This window comes from Helianthus annuus, chromosome 4 (assembly GCF_002127325.2).
Source record: "Helianthus annuus cultivar XRQ/B chromosome 4, HanXRQr2.0-SUNRISE, whole genome shotgun sequence".
In the NCBI taxonomy this organism is placed as follows: Eukaryota; Viridiplantae; Streptophyta; class Magnoliopsida; order Asterales; family Asteraceae; genus Helianthus; species Helianthus annuus.
Window position 1 is genome coordinate 201476423 of NC_035436.2, and position 16366 is coordinate 201492788.

At 34.4% G+C, this 16366-nt stretch overlaps 2 protein-coding genes across 6 annotated transcripts; one reads left to right on the forward strand and one right to left on the reverse strand.

Moving 5' to 3' along the window:
- The first annotated feature begins 4906 nt into the window (after positions 1-4906).
- Positions 4907-9303, forward strand: LOC110937944 (transcription factor MYB3R-3). 3 transcript variants are annotated; one of them, XM_022180412.2, is made up of 10 exons: positions 4907-5065; positions 5454-5628; positions 6087-6135; positions 6284-6341; positions 6438-6532; positions 6625-6728; positions 6813-6941; positions 7729-8444; positions 8475-8900; positions 9001-9303. In XM_022180412.2, the coding sequence occupies exons 2-9, from the start codon at positions 5480-5482 to the stop codon at positions 8873-8875; spliced, it is 1701 nt and encodes a 566-aa protein (XP_022036104.1). In that variant the 5' UTR covers positions 4907-5065; positions 5454-5479; the 3' UTR covers positions 8876-8900; positions 9001-9303. The 3 variants fall into 3 exon arrangements, with proteins under 3 accessions (XP_022036104.1, XP_022036102.1, XP_022036103.1); XM_022180410.2 differs by having other exon boundaries at positions 7729-8900; XM_022180411.2 differs by having other exon boundaries at positions 7729-8900; positions 9023-9289.
- On the reverse strand, positions 9150-13519 carry LOC110937945. 3 transcript variants are annotated; one of them, XR_002591126.2, is made up of 6 exons: positions 12934-13518; positions 10461-10518; positions 10262-10379; positions 10056-10173; positions 9705-9842; positions 9150-9376 (listed from the first exon to the last, which is right to left on the reverse strand). XR_002591126.2 is itself a non-coding variant. In XM_022180413.2 (5 exons), exons 1-5 carry the CDS (start codon positions 13441-13443, stop codon positions 9792-9794), a joined length of 855 nt encoding a protein of 284 aa, XP_022036105.1. In that variant the 5' UTR covers positions 13444-13519; the 3' UTR covers positions 9533-9791. The 3 variants fall into 3 exon arrangements, 1 of the variants encoding a protein (XP_022036105.1); XR_004890845.1 differs by lacking the exon at positions 9150-9376 and adding an exon at positions 9533-9654 and having other exon boundaries at positions 9698-9842; positions 12934-13519; XM_022180413.2 differs by lacking the exon at positions 9150-9376 and having other exon boundaries at positions 9533-9842; positions 12934-13519.
- Positions 13520-16366: the final 2847 nt, after the last annotated feature.

The following is a 16366-nucleotide window of genomic DNA, read 5'->3' on the forward strand; positions in this document are numbered from 1 at the left end:
CTTAATTAGTTTAGTGTTTCTTCAGTTAGGGAAAGGCGAATTTGAATTCTGATCTTCCTTTTAGTTCGATTTCAGTTTTCAATTTCATATGGGTCTGTTTCAATTTTGATTATCGGTGGGTCTATTTCGATTTCCATTTCTGATTTATAACGGGCGCCATCGAGCCGGGGGTCTCACTGGAAGCAGCCTCTCTATTCCTACGGGTAGAGGTAAGGTTGTCTACATCTTACCCTTCTCAGACCCTACCTTAACTTTACTATTGGTGGGATTTACTGAGTATGATGATGATGATGATGATGATTTATAATGGGCGCGTTTGATTCTCTTCAGCTTTCACAAGGGAGGATCATGTGGTTTTTGAAGAAAAACCTTGGGTTCTTATTTTCTGGATCAACTGAATTTTGTTGAGGTTTTTACTCAAACAAATTGAGGTTCTGGATTTTATTTGGTTGTATTTGATCTTTTCTGGATTCTTCTTATTGTTCTAGTCGTCTTCATCTTTTCTGCGTATGTAACCGCATGCATAACCACGCGCGAATGACTTTCGCTATACGAATTTGGTCCTTTTCAAATTGTGAAGGAAATCAACCTAAGAAGTTGGAACATTCGACCAGTTATCGTCATCGCATCCCCCAGTTTACCACTGGTGGTAGCGGTGCAGATGGTGGTGTCGAAAACGGTGGTTGCGATGAAGACTGATAAGTGGTGGCGCCAATATGTTGCGCTTGGCTATGGCGGTGGTAAATGAGTTAAGGGGGTGATGATGGCGAACGGTAGAAGGCAGTACTTAAGGTAGGGGTGTAGACGTGTAGTGGTTGTGACTCATAGGTGGTGGACGCAATGATAAATTCCAACTCTTTTGCTGATTAAAGGAAAATGAGGGTTAATTTTTGTTTTTTTACGTCTAATGTCACACTCTCTGGTGTTGAATTTATGACTTCCTCCTATCTATTTCCTCTACCATTAGGACAAAGCCTAGATGGCAAATGAGAGTTAATTACTCTAATCACATTCTCTTCTTCTTTCATAATGTAAGTATGTAACCCATGCTAATAAGATTCTTTGTAATCGTTACTAAATTACGCCAAAAATCATTTTGCATTAATCGATTAGTAAGTTTACCAAAATAGGATAACTTTCTTCTACAAACTCTCCTAAATTTAATAAGTGTACGAAGACACAATGAGCTTTAATGAACTTTTGAGTTAAGTTTTGTCAACAAGTAGGCAGATTTGAGCTGGTTCACACTCGCCAACCCGCTTCATGTGAATTGAGCACTCATAGTCATGGTAAATAGTCTAAGCGTTTTAACCGTGTCCCGTTGGGGAGTTGAATTGATGAACAAGAAAACAAATCATATGCTTATGAGACACACTTAAAATTATGTAATCTGAACACAACCTGTTTTACCTATTTATCCAAAGAGTCAAATGGGTTGTAAAACGTAAATATGTTGTATATTTTCTTTTATTACTTATAATTATAATAATAATAATAATGATATAATAATACTTTCCTGTATTATTAAATTCAAAATTTTATTTATTCATTCATTATCTATTTCATTATTCATTAATATTTCAAAGCGCTCGCCAAAGAGGAATTACTAGAAAGATACGAATATCATAAATAATTTACAAGTATTACAAACTTTGGGTAACTCAATTACCCGTAATACAAATCCAGTCTCAATATAATGATGCAAAGTAAAACGGGGTGCTTAATCGTCACTATCCAAGAGTCCATCAACATTTGACATCAATTCAAGAGATAAGTATGACTTGTTTCGAGTTACAGGTTTATCGTTCAAGTTCAATTTGTTTGTTATTACTATTAATTACTTAAATATTTTATTTATATGCATCTTCTAATCTTCTAATCTTCTAATATTAATAAAAGAATCATGTTAATGCCACATGTCATTCTCTACTTAAAATTATATACTAATGCCATGTGGCATTTTCTCCTTTAATATTATTATTAATGCTTATTACACCGCAATGCGGCGGGGGATTCAATAGTTATATATCATGTTAGATGAAAGGCAAATGTTTCTCACATGACCACGAGCCTCTGTGTAAAACCAAGGAAAAAATAACTAAGTCGATCTCTGACTCGCACGTTGCGACATACCTATCAAATGGGGAAAAATAGACGCGCTGCGACGGACATGTCAAACAGGAAAAAAATAGATGAAAAAACGTTGAACCCCACACGCACGTTGCGGTGTGTTAAGTCGGAAATTTAGAACGACACGTTAAACGGAGAACTTATGAAAGATGAAAAGTATATAAGAGACTAAAGTTGAAAGTAAAAAAAATGTTGAGATTAAATTGCAAAAGATGAAAAGTTTTGGATTGAAAGTAAAAAAATTAAAGAGGTTAAATTGCAAAAGATGAAAACTTTTGAATTAAAAATGAAAAATCAAATTAATCAAAGGGGTTAAAATACCAAAGATTGAAACTTTAGACTTAAATTACCAAAGATTGAAACTTTAGAGTTAAAAAATAAATCAATTAAACAAAAGAGATAAATATATTTAGTTAAATTGATGTTTAATATTATTATTATTATTTAATAAAAGAGATAAATAAGAAAATAAGGGTGAGAAATTAACAGAGAGTGACATGTGTCCAAAAAGGATTAAGTAAAAAAAAAATAAAGGCGTTAAATTGCAAAAGATGAAAACTTTTGAATTAGAAGTGAAAAATCAAATTAATCAAAGGGGTTAAAATACCAAAGATTGAAACTTTAGACTTAAATTGCCAAAGATTAAAACTTTAGAGTTAAAAAATAAATCAATTAAACAAAAAAGATAAACAAATTTAGTTAAATTGATGTTTAATATTATTATTATTATTTAATAAATGAGATAAATAAGAAAATAAGGGTGAGAAATTACCAGAGAGTGACACATGTCCAAAAAGGATTTTTGTTTATTAATATAGAAAGATATACAATTTATTAGTTATAAATACATATTGTTATTATATCATATTAATATATCCAATTTATTAATCTATACATAAGTATAGATAAATGCATAATACATAAAAATATTTATTTTATACTATTGTAGTATTTTATTTATATATTTTTATTTTCATATTTAACATTAATTTTTATTTTTTTAATCATTGTTGATCAAACCAAATTTGGTTATATACTTGTAGACCTAAATTGTCTAATCTAACCAATAATTTGTTTGCGAATAACTACACACAGGTATCTCTTAATTTAGCAATATGATTATTTTATTAATAATATATTAGATTAATATCCAATTATTATTATTAATATATAACACATATGGTGTCCGATAAAAAAACTTTATTACGAATATAAATCTTTATTCAACGAATTTTATACCGCCATACCAATAACCTAAAAGAGCGAATATGATACATAGTTTAAAATTAAATTATATTTTATATAATTTAGATTATATTTTAAATTATTTTTGTAATTTAATATCAACAATGATTAAGTTAAATAGAAGATATTTACATAGCCTTTTAAGTTCACATTTGAGCGATGATATAAATTAATGGGGTGGCTTTTATCTGGATTAAAAAACACAATAAGTTAAATAAGTAAAAAGACAAAAATGCCCTTTATTAAACTGACTTTTTTGATGAAATTAATGGGCTGGATGAAAATAGAAAAAAAAAATGCAAAACTCAGGAACAAAGGAAAATAATTGTTATTGTTATTATTATTTGTTCGTAATTATTATATTATAATTATAAATATTGTTATCTAAGTCACTAGGTTATAGTCTATGTGTTACACGAGTTTACGTAACATATTGTTTTTGCTCAACTCGTGTAATACACGGGTCTATAAACTAGTGTATATATATAACTTAAGGGGTTGGTTAACGTACAATATTCCTTAACGTACGATGTGTACGAGATGAAATTACGCACGTTATAAAACTCAAAAACCCTAATCACGCATGTTGAAAACCATAATCACGCATGTTGAAACCCATATCACGCATGTACAAAATCAGAAATCACGCATGGGGAAAAAACCCTAATCACGCATGTTATATTTTCACAGCGTACGTAAACTCAGTTTGTACAATACACTTTCTCTATAACTTAATATATGATAATATATATTACGTAGTTATTATTAAATAAATTAAGAAAAATTTAATATTTATACAAGTAATAGACTTGTTTAGGTACATAAGTTTAGTCAAATCCATTATATGGAGCTCGGGTTTAACCTCAAATATTAAATGAGTTCCAACTTATGCTTCTACTCGTTTAACCTCAATGTGCTTTCATATTTTAAGAAGTCAATCTCAAATAGATTATGATATCTCTTAATCGACTCGTACCCTTGGTGAGTCTATCTTGTTTGTCAATCAATTTCCAATAGAGTTTAAATCAAATATCATTGGGTTGGTCTCGAGTGTGGTTCAAAGAAGGGTGGCTCCGATAATCCGGTGGCCGTCAATATATCAAACTAAACATAACTTTTTAAGTATTATAGTACGAATGTTGAAACTTAGATTTTTTTTTATTAAAAGGTACAATATATACCTTTTTTTCTATATACTTAAAGGTATATATTAATATTATTGACACTTAAAATTAATGAAGTTAAATTTTCAAAAAGAAAAATATATTCATACTAGTGACACTTAAAAGATATATTAATATTTTGATTGCTTGACCATCACATTGGCCCATGACAAACAACAAAAAGTATCCGACGGCTACAAACCAAATTGGACGCTAATCCAACGGCTCTAAACCACTTGCGTGCTATTGTTTCTTGAGGTTCAAACTTTCGTACCCTCATTTAACGCTAACGGCAACCGTCACCGACCGTTAACTCCACCCACGCTTCGAAACCCCTATCACTAACGTCACCCAAACGGCGTCGTCTCCCCCATTCTATTCGTTAGAATACAAACCAAAATATATACGTTTTCTCTCGCCTATTTTCTCTCTCTATATCTCGATCTTTCAACGGGCAACAAGTTATGGTTCCAATTGGTTCTTCAATTAGGGTTTATTGATCTCAATTCACTTCTCTACTGTCACAGGTATGTTTCGTTGACTTTGTTTCTATTGATTGTTAGTCAACATGTGTTTAATTCGAAGAGTTTTTGATTGTTTTTGTATGTTTATCGATTCGTAAACTGTTGTTTCTTATTTCGTTTGATCTTATAGGATTGTTATAGATTGTGTCAAGTGTTGATTTCCATTTTGATAGGGTTTTTGTGTTGAATTGTACATAGAAAGTGGAATTGAATTGTGTTTTATTCAATTAGGTTTACTATGAGTTGAATTAGTGATTTAGTTCTTAGATCTGGAGATATTTGGTTGGTGAATTATTGTTGGAAAGTGAAGGAGTTGATATGGTAATTAGGGATTGTGAATTGTGATATATGTGTTGTGAGGGTTTTAACATTTTTTTTTTTTGCTTTTTAGGGGTTCGGTTTCGCGGAGGGTTTGGTATGGGTACGGTGGAGTTGCAAGAATTTTGCATTGAGAATAAGCAGTCAGGAGTTGCATCAAGCTCTTCGGTTTCGGAAGGAAGTAGTGGCATTGTGTTGCCTAAGTCGCCCAGGGTTTCTAGCCCGACCGCCACGTCACCGTCTCATCGGTATGATTCTGTGTATCCACTTTTTTTATATGTATAATTGAACTGCATTTGTGTGGTGTGCCTTTGATGCAGAAGATTATGGCATATAACTTGTTCTGTATCTTATGATATAAACTTTTGATGAGTTATGTGGCAAGTGAAGCCATATACTAAAGCTTTTGATGTATACAATGAATTTACTTCAATGTTGTGCATGATTTATGTACTTGCATTATTGTATATCCTTTAGATTTTAGATTTTTTATTGCAATTTTGGACATTTCACTTGTGAAGATGTATTTAGAAAAGATATGATATATTAGATGAAACTTACCATTCATGTCTAGAACATTTATAACTTGTAGATGACAGAAAAAGCATGGAAATTTATTTATGTATGCTTTGTCACTTAAATTCTTTTCTTCAGTTGTTACAACCCTTGAGTTTCTTGAACTGACAGTGTGATTTTGGAATTACAGGAGAACTGGACCAATTAGAAGAGCAAAGGGGGGTTGGACCCCAGAGGAGGTATGCAGTTTGTTTGAAGTACACTAATATGATGTTTTTCGTATACAAATGATAGATGGACTTGGGTTTATAATAAACAAACATTTAATGATGTTTTTCGTATACAAATGATAGTTTTGTTTTATAATGTTTCTTTGATATTTCACAGGATGAGACTCTAAAAAAGGCCGTTGAGCTTTTCATGGGAAAATCGTGGAAGAAAATAGGTGAGACAGGTCTCATTTTGTTGCGCGTAGCACCTACTTTTTTTGAGTATGTCAAAAATGATGTTTAGATCAATTATAAATGTTGTTGTTTTGCAGCTGAGTATTTTCCTGATAGATCAGAAGTCCAATGTCTGCATCGCTGGCAAAAGGTTCTTAATCCCGAACTCATTAAAGGTCCATGGACTCATGAGGTTTGCACCACATCCCCTCCTACTCTTTCACACATTCGATTAAAACGATTAAAACGGCTTTCATGGATTCTTTTTTTGTTTGTTTGCTGTAGGAGGATGAAAAAATTGTTGAGCTGGTGAAAAGATATGGGCCCACAAAATGGTCTCTCATAGCAAAGTCTCTTCCCGGTCGTATTGGGAAACAGTGTCGGGAAAGGTACATTCATTCACTTACTCACACTTATGATTTTGTTTACTTGCGTTTATATTATCTCTAAAGACAGACTGCGTAATCCTCCAGGTGGCATAATCATTTGAATCCAGATATAAAAAGGGATGCTTGGACCCTGCAAGAAGAGTATGCCCTCATGAATGCACACCGTGTGCATGGAAATAAATGGGCCGAAATTGCAAAGGCATTGCCTGGAAGGTTGTTTTTTTAACTCATCCCTTGTTTGTAGTTCTACAATTTTTTATTATTATTTTTTTTATCAAAATACATTACGAAAATTCGGTGGTGGCGAAGGATGGGTCGAGTAATAAATTAGTTTAGAAGGTTTTAGCCGCAGGGGTGTGCAAAGGAACATGAACAAGACCTGTTCGTGTTCGTTTGTTTAGAAATATATGTGTTCACGAACTGTTCATGATTGAACACTTACCGAACGGGATTTAATGTTCGTGTTCGTTTGTTAAGGAAATGAACTTGTTCGTGTTCGTTTGTTAATTTTAGGCAACGAACGAAAACGAACGTTGATGAACACAAATGAGTACAAACTAATGTTCATGAACATAAATGGAAACAAACGAACACAAACAAGCGTTCATGAACAAAATATATAATACAGCGACTCTTATTAAATATTTTATTTGTCGAATTTTGAAGTATTTAAATAAAATATAAAAATTAAAAACACTAATGAACTATCGAACACAAACGAACACGTTACCGAACGTTCATGAACATAAATGAACGAATACTTTCATGTTCGTTCATTTAACTAAATGAACACGAAATTTCTTGTTCGTGTTCGTTTGTTTAATAAACGAACGAACACAAACGAACTCCCCCCCCCCCCCCGAATGGTTCACGAACTGTTCGCCGTACATTTGGTTCGTTTGCTGCCCTTTGACTCGCTCAACTCTTAACCCCTTTGACTCGCTCAACTCATTTGCTGCCATTTTGATCGTTTGCGTATTACTAAAATGCTCTCATACAGGACGGATAATGCAATAAAAAATCACTGGAATAGTTCGTTAAAGAAGAAACTAGATTTCTATTTAGCCACCGGAAGCCTTCCTACTGTCTCAAAGAACGATACTAACGAAGGCGGTGACATATGCAAGACACCTTTAACCAGGAAACCGATTGCTTCCTCAGTTGCGACTGGTCACGGATCACCCACAACTGCAGACCACCGTAAGGTAGAAGCAGAGACCATAGATGATATAGAATGCTCGACCCCTTCGCAAGATGTAGACGCTTCATCAAGTTTTCTTCCAAGTGGATCGACTGATTCTGAACGTACTGGAACCAAATCACAGCCGTCGAAGTTCGATCTTAGTCACCTTAGCCGGAATCTGATTCCCAAGTTTGATAATTGCAGTCCGTTACGTGACGGAATTAATCAAGAGACGGTAAATGCAACACCGTTACAATCGAATATTCAAGTGTATGGTTCTTTGTATTATGAGCCACCACAGATCGGGATTTATACGCCTTGGAATTCGCGCGAGTATAATTCAAATTCATTTAATATGTCACCACTGTGTTCCTCAACACCGCCTTACGCTGACAAGTGTGTCGGTTCACATGCTCAAACGCCCCAATCGATCTTAAAGATTGCTGCTAAGAGTTTTCCGAATACACCTTCTATTTTAAGAAAGAGAAAAGATCAGTCGTCGTTTTCATTTCACAAGATTTTGAAGGCAGAAGGTGATAGTGTTGGCGGCAAAGGGGTCGAAGGTGGTTCTTGTAGTGGTGGTGGTGATAGTGTTGACGGAAAAGGGGCGGAAGGTGGTTCTTGTGGTGGTGGTGATAGTGTTGACGGAAAAGGGGCGGAAGGTGGTTCTTGTGGTGGTGGTGGTGGTGATAGTGTTGGTGGCAAAGGGGCCGAAGGTGGTTCTTGTGGCGGTGGTGATAGCGTTGTCAGCAAAGGGGCGGAAGGTGGGGTGGCTACTGTTAACACGTATAATGCATCTCCACCTTACAGATTAATGTATAAGAGGAAGTCCGGTTTAAAATCTGTTGAAAAACAGCTTAAGTTTGGAGTTGATAAGGAGATTGTGAAAAGTGAATCCCGACCTGAAGATTTGAATGTTAAAGACAAGTCTGTGACAGAAGCATCATGTGACAATGGATCATAAATGGCTGCTGATAGTGCAGGAAACTGTAAGTGACTAATATTCTAATCGAGTCGTTTTGTGATTCTTGATGGTTTATCACGAGTACAAGTCCAAAGTTTTTGATCATGTTTAATATTCTATTTTAGGATTGCTCTTGGATTTTTGAAGTCGTCTATGACGGATTCCTGCTATGCTACAATGGAGTTATGAACAAAGGATCAAAGATCTTTGGAAACGATTATTAAATTAAATGCTTTGAAAGAGATAAACATATAGATTTATTGACTTTTGCTTCTTTCCTTTTTTTTTTTTTTCTGTATGGACAGAATGGAATTTAGGTAGCTTTAGCAGGTTTTGATGAATTACAACATTTTTTCTATAATGTGTAACAAAGGTGTATCAATATTTGTAGTTATGTTGGAACAATGTTCATGATGTTGGTTGATCTTGATACACAGGGCATATATATATGGATGCATGTGAAACATTTCACTTAAAGGGGGCTAATAAAAGTCCATTTATTTTTAGGAGACTAATAAATCAGATTTTTAGGAGACTAATTAAACCACCAAACTTTCACAATACACAAACAGAAAAATGAATTTTTATCAGCTTCTAGTTTGGACCAAACTTACCAATTGGCATGTCATCAACATATAGTTTACATTGCATCATCGGTTGGTTTTCGAGTCAAATTACAATTACTGGTCGTAAATTGGAGTTCCCAAGTACATCCTATGCAAACCACAAACAGGTACAGATTTTGAGAAGTCACCAGAGCTATAAACAAATCCAAATTTCTAAATTTGGAGTCGGGTTATACAAATGTATATAAGTGTATAACCACAATTTTAAACACAAATTTATCTTCTTTCAAGCTTCTTGCTAGTCAGAGGTTATTGATAATAATTCTGCCGTTTTTTATCTTCTTTCCTTCTTATCTTTGAGCATTGACACCAGGACGATACTCTCCAATACCTAGCAGGTCCTGCAAACACAAACATGATATACCCGTGGTTATGGTATAGACCCAAATTGACATGTGGTATATCTGGGACACTTAATTCTTTAACTTTTCATTAATCAAAGTATTAGTGGATGACCAGATGCTTAAATTCTAGGTGGTTGATTAAGCAGGCCTGAATAATCCAAGATTCCAAGTGCTAGCAAATAAGCAAATGCAAAAAAAGGTTAAATTTACCTGGCATGCTTTATTTTTTGCTCTGGTTTCAGCGGTGCTAGGAATATCATGATTTGGTTTTATAAATCTTTTCTCGCGTCTATCACATGAGCCCCATCCATCGGAGAACCTACCCCCTCTAAACGTAAAACAAAAGAACCGTAGCAAATATGAGCCACATAAACCAAGCCTGCATCTTAAACAGAAATTATTGTAGAGAAACATACTGCATATGTGCTCGAACTATAAACTCAGCACGTTGAACATTACGATTATCATCAAACTCTATAGTCTTATCTTTGATTTCATACGAGATGTTGAAATAACATGATATCTTTCTCCAACCTGTTTTTCCAATCAGGATGCATCAGCAACATGCCGACATGTATGAGGACCAAAACAAATTAAGAGGCGAAACCATTTTACCGGACTTTTTGATGAAGGGATTCCCAGAGATCATCATGTAGTCACCCTTCTCCAATATCTGCAAACAGATGCCAATCTGTGTTACTCTTGATATAGAGTAATGAAATCTGAAAGACTGAAACCATTTAACCTTTCTAGTTTTCTATTTGATGACAGTTAACGTGAATTCTTATATTCGAATTTGATACGATGTTCTGGCTTAGTTGTTTATACAGCTTTTTTTTATATCTTTAGATAGTTGTATTGGATTTCTGCAACTGCTTTTTAGTATCAACTTTAAGAACTTTGGATCAATTTCCTTTGTGGAAAACATCTTGAGTAATGAGTACGATAAATACGTTGTTGTAATACTACAAGTCATACTGTAGTGATGATCTGTGTCTTGGTTTAAAAAAGCGCGAAGCGCTCCGAAGCGTTTTGGTTCCAAAAGCTTTAAGCGAAGCTTCAAGCGCGAAGCGAGAGCTTCACGTATACGAAGCGCTCCATATTATATATAATTATATATAATGTTAATTTTATATATATGTATAAAAAATAGCTATCCATATTATATATATGTATTTTATAATGTTAATTTTGTACTTTTATGCATAAATTAAAAAGTTTAAGGACCAAATGTAAACTACTGAAGATAGAGGGGGTTAAATGTTTAAATAGACAAACTATCTTTACACTTTTTAAGTAAAAAGTTAGAAGTTTCAGGGATTAAATGTAAACTAATGAAAGATAGAGGGGTTAAATGTTTAAAAACCTTAACTTATAAAAACCCTAAAAGCCTAAAAGACATATACGCAGCATCTCTCTTCTTCTTCTTCTTCCCCCTTCTTCCTGGTTTCCGGCTGAAAGCAACTCCGTCGGCGGAATTTGTCGCCGGATTTCACATAGGAAGTCGCTATATCGTCGATATAAGGTTGATATGTACCTTGTAAAGACTGTTGGGCTTAAAAAATGGCCCAAATGGTGATCTGATTGGCTGGAGCGTCGCTTCACAACTTCATCGCTTCGCCGCTTAAAGCTCGCTTCACGTAATGTAACGCTTCAGACCCAAAAAAGCGTTTTTTCCAGCGCTTCACGCTCGCTTTAAGCGCGTTTTTTTAAACACAGATCTGTGTTGTTCCACAATGATTACTTTGATTCTAATGTACACGCTTTTGCAATATATTATTGACTATAAAAATATTTAACTATGGCTAATTACTTTTATGAGTTCATTTAACATGTATATATAATCAATAATTTCAACTGTTGTGGGACAAAGCCAGTAATATGTACACATTTACATTAAGGTTCAACTTTAACCTTTTTCACTCATTTTGACAAAACTTCTTGCAAACTTAAACAAAAGAAAGTCTAATCCTAGTGCATTCTTTCCAAAGTTTTATGTAAGGTTACTCTGAGGTAGGGGTGTTCAGAATTCGATTCGGATTCGAAAAACTCGAAATTCGACTTAATTCGAATTCGATTAATAATTTTCAATTCGATTTAAATTCGAATTCAATTTATATATAATTTTTAATATATGTATGTATATACACACATATAACTTCTAAACTTGGCCAAAGTATGAACTAACTACATCCATAAGTGATAAGTTTATTATCCATAACATTACCAAACCTACTGACAAATAGCTCATACTACTTATTTCTAAATTTTTACCTAACTTAAATCGCTACCACTAACCAACCTATCTTCTAAATTTTGGTGTTTTGACATATTGATAGTTGAGTTAACTTTCGGCTCCCTGTGGTTTGGTCATTTTAACGGTTTTGCTCCAATAGTTTAATAATAGTCATTTTCCTCCCTGATCTTTCGAGTTTGTCGCCAGTTTGCTCCCTGGCTCTAACTCAGTTAAAAGTTCAATTAAAAGTAGGGGTATTTCGGTAGTTTATTCCCTGGCTCTAACTCAATTAAAACGTTTAGTTAAAAGTCGCGGTAGTCGTGGTCGGCAGGTGGATGGTGGTGGCCGGTCAAAAGAGTGGTTGGAAAGATGGGGGATCAGAAAATAATTACTTATATACATGTAAATTAACAAGTTATAGGTTTATTTAAATGAAAAGACTTACATGCCCTTGCTTTTATCTATAAAATTACCAAAAAAAAACCCTTCTAGTTAATGGATTTTTTGGATGGAGTTAGATGTAGGGAGCAAAATGACGATAAGTTAGAAAAATCAAGGAGGAAAATGGCTATTTTTAAACTATTGGAGCAAAACCGTTAAAATAACCAAATCACAGGGAGCAAAATGGAAGTTAACTCTTGATAGTTAATTAACTTTGCAGACTATTATATTTTATGTTGAATATAATTAGTTTGTTTAGAATGAATTTGAATTAAATCGAATTTATTCGAATTCGAGTTTCAATACTAATCAAATCGAATCGAATACGAATTCAGGTAAAAAATAAATTCATATGAGTGCATATTTGAAGCAATTAACAAAACAAAAGGAAAGAGGAACATATGTACGGACCGCCATAGCAGCATTCTGATATTCTTTGAACAGATCCACAGTAGGAAATCGACCTGACAAGCTATGCGTCATAACAGAGCAATCAGATGAACAGTTTACAGGACTCTGAACCGCATAATCCGAACGATACGAGGACGGAGTAGTGGGCGTGCGTTGCACGTGCTTCACCATAGCAAGAGGCGCAGGAGGAGGAGAAGTGGCTTCAGCAAGAGAAAACCTGGCGATCTTCTTCTGGCGTTGGTCAGGGGAGCTCTCCTCCTGCAACACCTCGCTTCTGGATATTGAATGCTTTCTAGGGTTTGTGTTTGGGGATAATGGGGACGAAGATGTGAATTTTGAGATGACTGGAAACTTAACTTTGGGGGAGTGAAAGCGAGTGTTGTTGTTTTGAGGTTTGAGAGGTCTGGTGGCGGAGGAAAGCGCCGACGAGGCGACGGCGGCGGCAGAATCAATTACCGCCCAGAGAGCGTCGTCGTCGAGGTCGGTGTCGTCTAGGGTTTGCGAGAACATCGCTCTCTGTCGGAGATGGAGGAGAGGGGTCTGAAGCAAAGCCCGCCTGCTGATGATGATTCAAAAAAGTTTGAAAGAGTGTGATTGGTTGTCTAAAAATGTAAAAAACACTAAAACATGAAGGGTGTATACAACAAATTGACTTAATTTGAAATAAAACTAGTATTACGCTCCCCCGCGTTGCGGCGGGGGCGAACACTAATGGCACACTACTGCCAGCAACCACCGATACTGAATTTGCGGCGTGTTAATACGAAGAAATTAAACCGAAACGTAAAACATAGAATAAAATAACTAAGTTGATCTAGGACTTGCGCGTTACGATAAACCAGCGTCTATTTTTTTTCGTTTGACAGGTTCATCGTAATCTATATATAATATATATCATTACCACTATACAAACCATAATGCATACATTACAACAACCATTGCATCAATATGTTGCAAATTATATTTATACAAGATTTTGGCTAAATTAATTAGATTATTATAAATAATAATAATTTACAAATAAAACAACACAACTTTAAATGGATCAAACCGATTGAATTTGGTAAGATAATGAAACCATTATTTGATTATGGTACAACCAATTAAGCACAATTTACAACCATATATGCATACAAAACATATTGAATTTGGTAAGATAATGAAATCATTATTTGATTAAGGTACAACAACTTAAGCTCAATTTACAACCATAAATTGCATACAAATGTGATACGGATCGGAAGCGTACTCAAATGGCTCAAGAACAATCGATTAATCAAAGACGATAAGCGAACCGAAAGGTTCAAGAACAACGTTCTTTTCTATTAAAATTCAATTAAAAACTGATCAAATAATAAACCCTAAATCCCCTTATATAAGTGAGGAAACTAAATATAAAAGATTAGGAAATTGAAATTCAAATCATTAAAAGATATGATAATTAAAATAAAATAGAATTCAAATCTTCCGCAAACTTCGTTCCGATCCCGCATCATACTCCCTGTCTTCGAAAAAAACTCGTCCTCGAGTTTTGCCCCCGAACCAAACCCACCTGGATCAAAGGGAACATCAACCCAATCCTTTTGCACGATTATCACAACCCACCCAAATTGTTCAACTTCATGGGTCGTCTCGCTTGACACTTGACAAGTACCACCCGGGTCGAATAGGGCATTGGACCGTCTCTTATTCACTGTCGACTTGTCCTGCCCAAATATCTCAACCCCACCAAGGAGCTCTTTGTTATTTTTCATAAAGCAGCCATGAAATTCATCAAAATTTTCACCAACTTTATTGATGATAAAAGGAGCATATAAGAACCGTGTTTCCATAGAATCAAGTATTAGCCCATTTTTACTGTTATGAATATTTCCATACACACGTTGAATAATGTGCATGGTGGCTCCACCATCAATTGCATTATTGTTTGGCAAATCATCATTATCTCCACAATTCCCATTAATTTTAGAAAAAGAATCTTTGAAATTCATATCTTCAATTTGAATATTCGAAAGCATCGGATATCCCATATTTTGGGATTCAACTCCCCCCATAATTTTCGGCAATATAAGCGGACTTTCCCGGGATGATTCAAAGCCGCTTACCAAATCATCTCGACCAAAAGCCACCACGTCGCCGCCACCAGACACAATTTCACTTCCCGCAATCAACTTTTTACCCATCACGAACTCACCAACATTAATAAGAGAAACTTTCGCATACCTTTCTTTCATGGGCTCCTCATCAAGTGTAGTAATCCCGGTAAGAACCTCCCGCACAAACGAACATTCTTCTTCATCATCAGTCAACATGACACCACCATTAACCACCGTGGCATCTTCAACATTACGACTTTTGAAACCCGATTCATCTCCCAATAAGTTTCGATCACCACCGGTAACCCAAGAATACCACTCCTCGTCCTCGTATTCATCATACACGGGAGAAGAATCATAGATAAGGTTAGGATCCTCGTTGCCTCGGGCGGCGAATCTACGGGGATGATAACCATCACATGATTCACGAAAGTTTTCATGGTCCACAATCTCGTTGCCTCGGGCGGCGAATCTACGAGAATGATCACCATATCCTCGCGGATTAAAAGGAACTCCGTCGTTGCCTCCGGCGGCGAATCTACGAACGAAAGTTTCTTCTTTCCACGTAGAGCCATTTGAAAACCAAAAGCTCTGATACCAAATGATACGTATCGGAAGCGTACTCAAATGGCTCAAGAACAATCGATTAATCAAAGACGATAAGCGAACCGAAAGGTTCAAGAACAACGTTCTTTTCTATTAAAATTCAATTAAAAACTGATTAAATAATAAACCCTAAATCCCCTTATATAAGTGAGGAAACTAAATATAAAAGATTAGGAAATTGAAATTCAAATAATTAAAAGATATGATAATTAAAATAAAATAGAATTCAAATCTTCCGCAAACTTCGTTCCGATCCCGCATCAAAATGTTAAAAAATAATAGTATATAAATAAGATACAACAACTTAAGCTCAATTTACAACTACAAATGCGTAGAAATGTTACAAAATCTATATATAATAAAAGAAACCTGTTTTGGGACACTTGTCATTCTCTCATTTAATTGATTAAAATTATTAATAATACTAATAATAATAATATTTAATCTAAATTAATACAAATTTTTATTATTAATAATATTTAATCAAATCTTAAATCTAATCTAATACAAATTTTTATTATCAATAATATTTAAAAAGGTGTATACGAGTCTGACTTATTTTCATAGTTAAAATTCATTATATTTAATTCGTGTATTTTTATAGTCTCCAAACTCAGATTTCACAATTCAACCTGGTTTTAATTATGATTTAAGCAAATTCATATTTTTGATATTTTATTATCCTTTTTTTACAAGACTGAACTATAATTTATAGACATTAGGCTATCACA

Coding starts and splice junctions, on each gene's coding strand:
- LOC110937944 (XM_022180410.2), top strand. CDS start 5,480: ATGGGTACGGTGGAGTTGCAAGAATTTTGCATTGAGAATAAGCAGTCA. Junction 6,136..6,283: donor GGGGTTGGACCCCAGAGGAG/GTATGCAGTTTG, acceptor GATATTTCACAG/GATGAGACTCTAAAAAAGGC. Junction 6,342..6,437: donor AAAATCGTGGAAGAAAATAG/GTGAGACAGGTC, acceptor GTTGTTTTGCAG/CTGAGTATTTTCCTGATAGA.
- LOC110937945 (XM_022180413.2), bottom strand. CDS start 13,443: ATGTTCTCGCAAACCCTAGACGACACCGACCTCGACGACGACGCTCTC. Junction 10,519..12,933: donor ATCAGAATGCTGCTATGGCG/GTCCGTACATAT, acceptor ATCTGTTTGCAG/ATATTGGAGAAGGGTGACTA. Junction 10,380..10,460: donor TCCCTTCATCAAAAAGTCCG/GTAAAATGGTTT, acceptor TTGGAAAAACAG/GTTGGAGAAAGATATCATGT.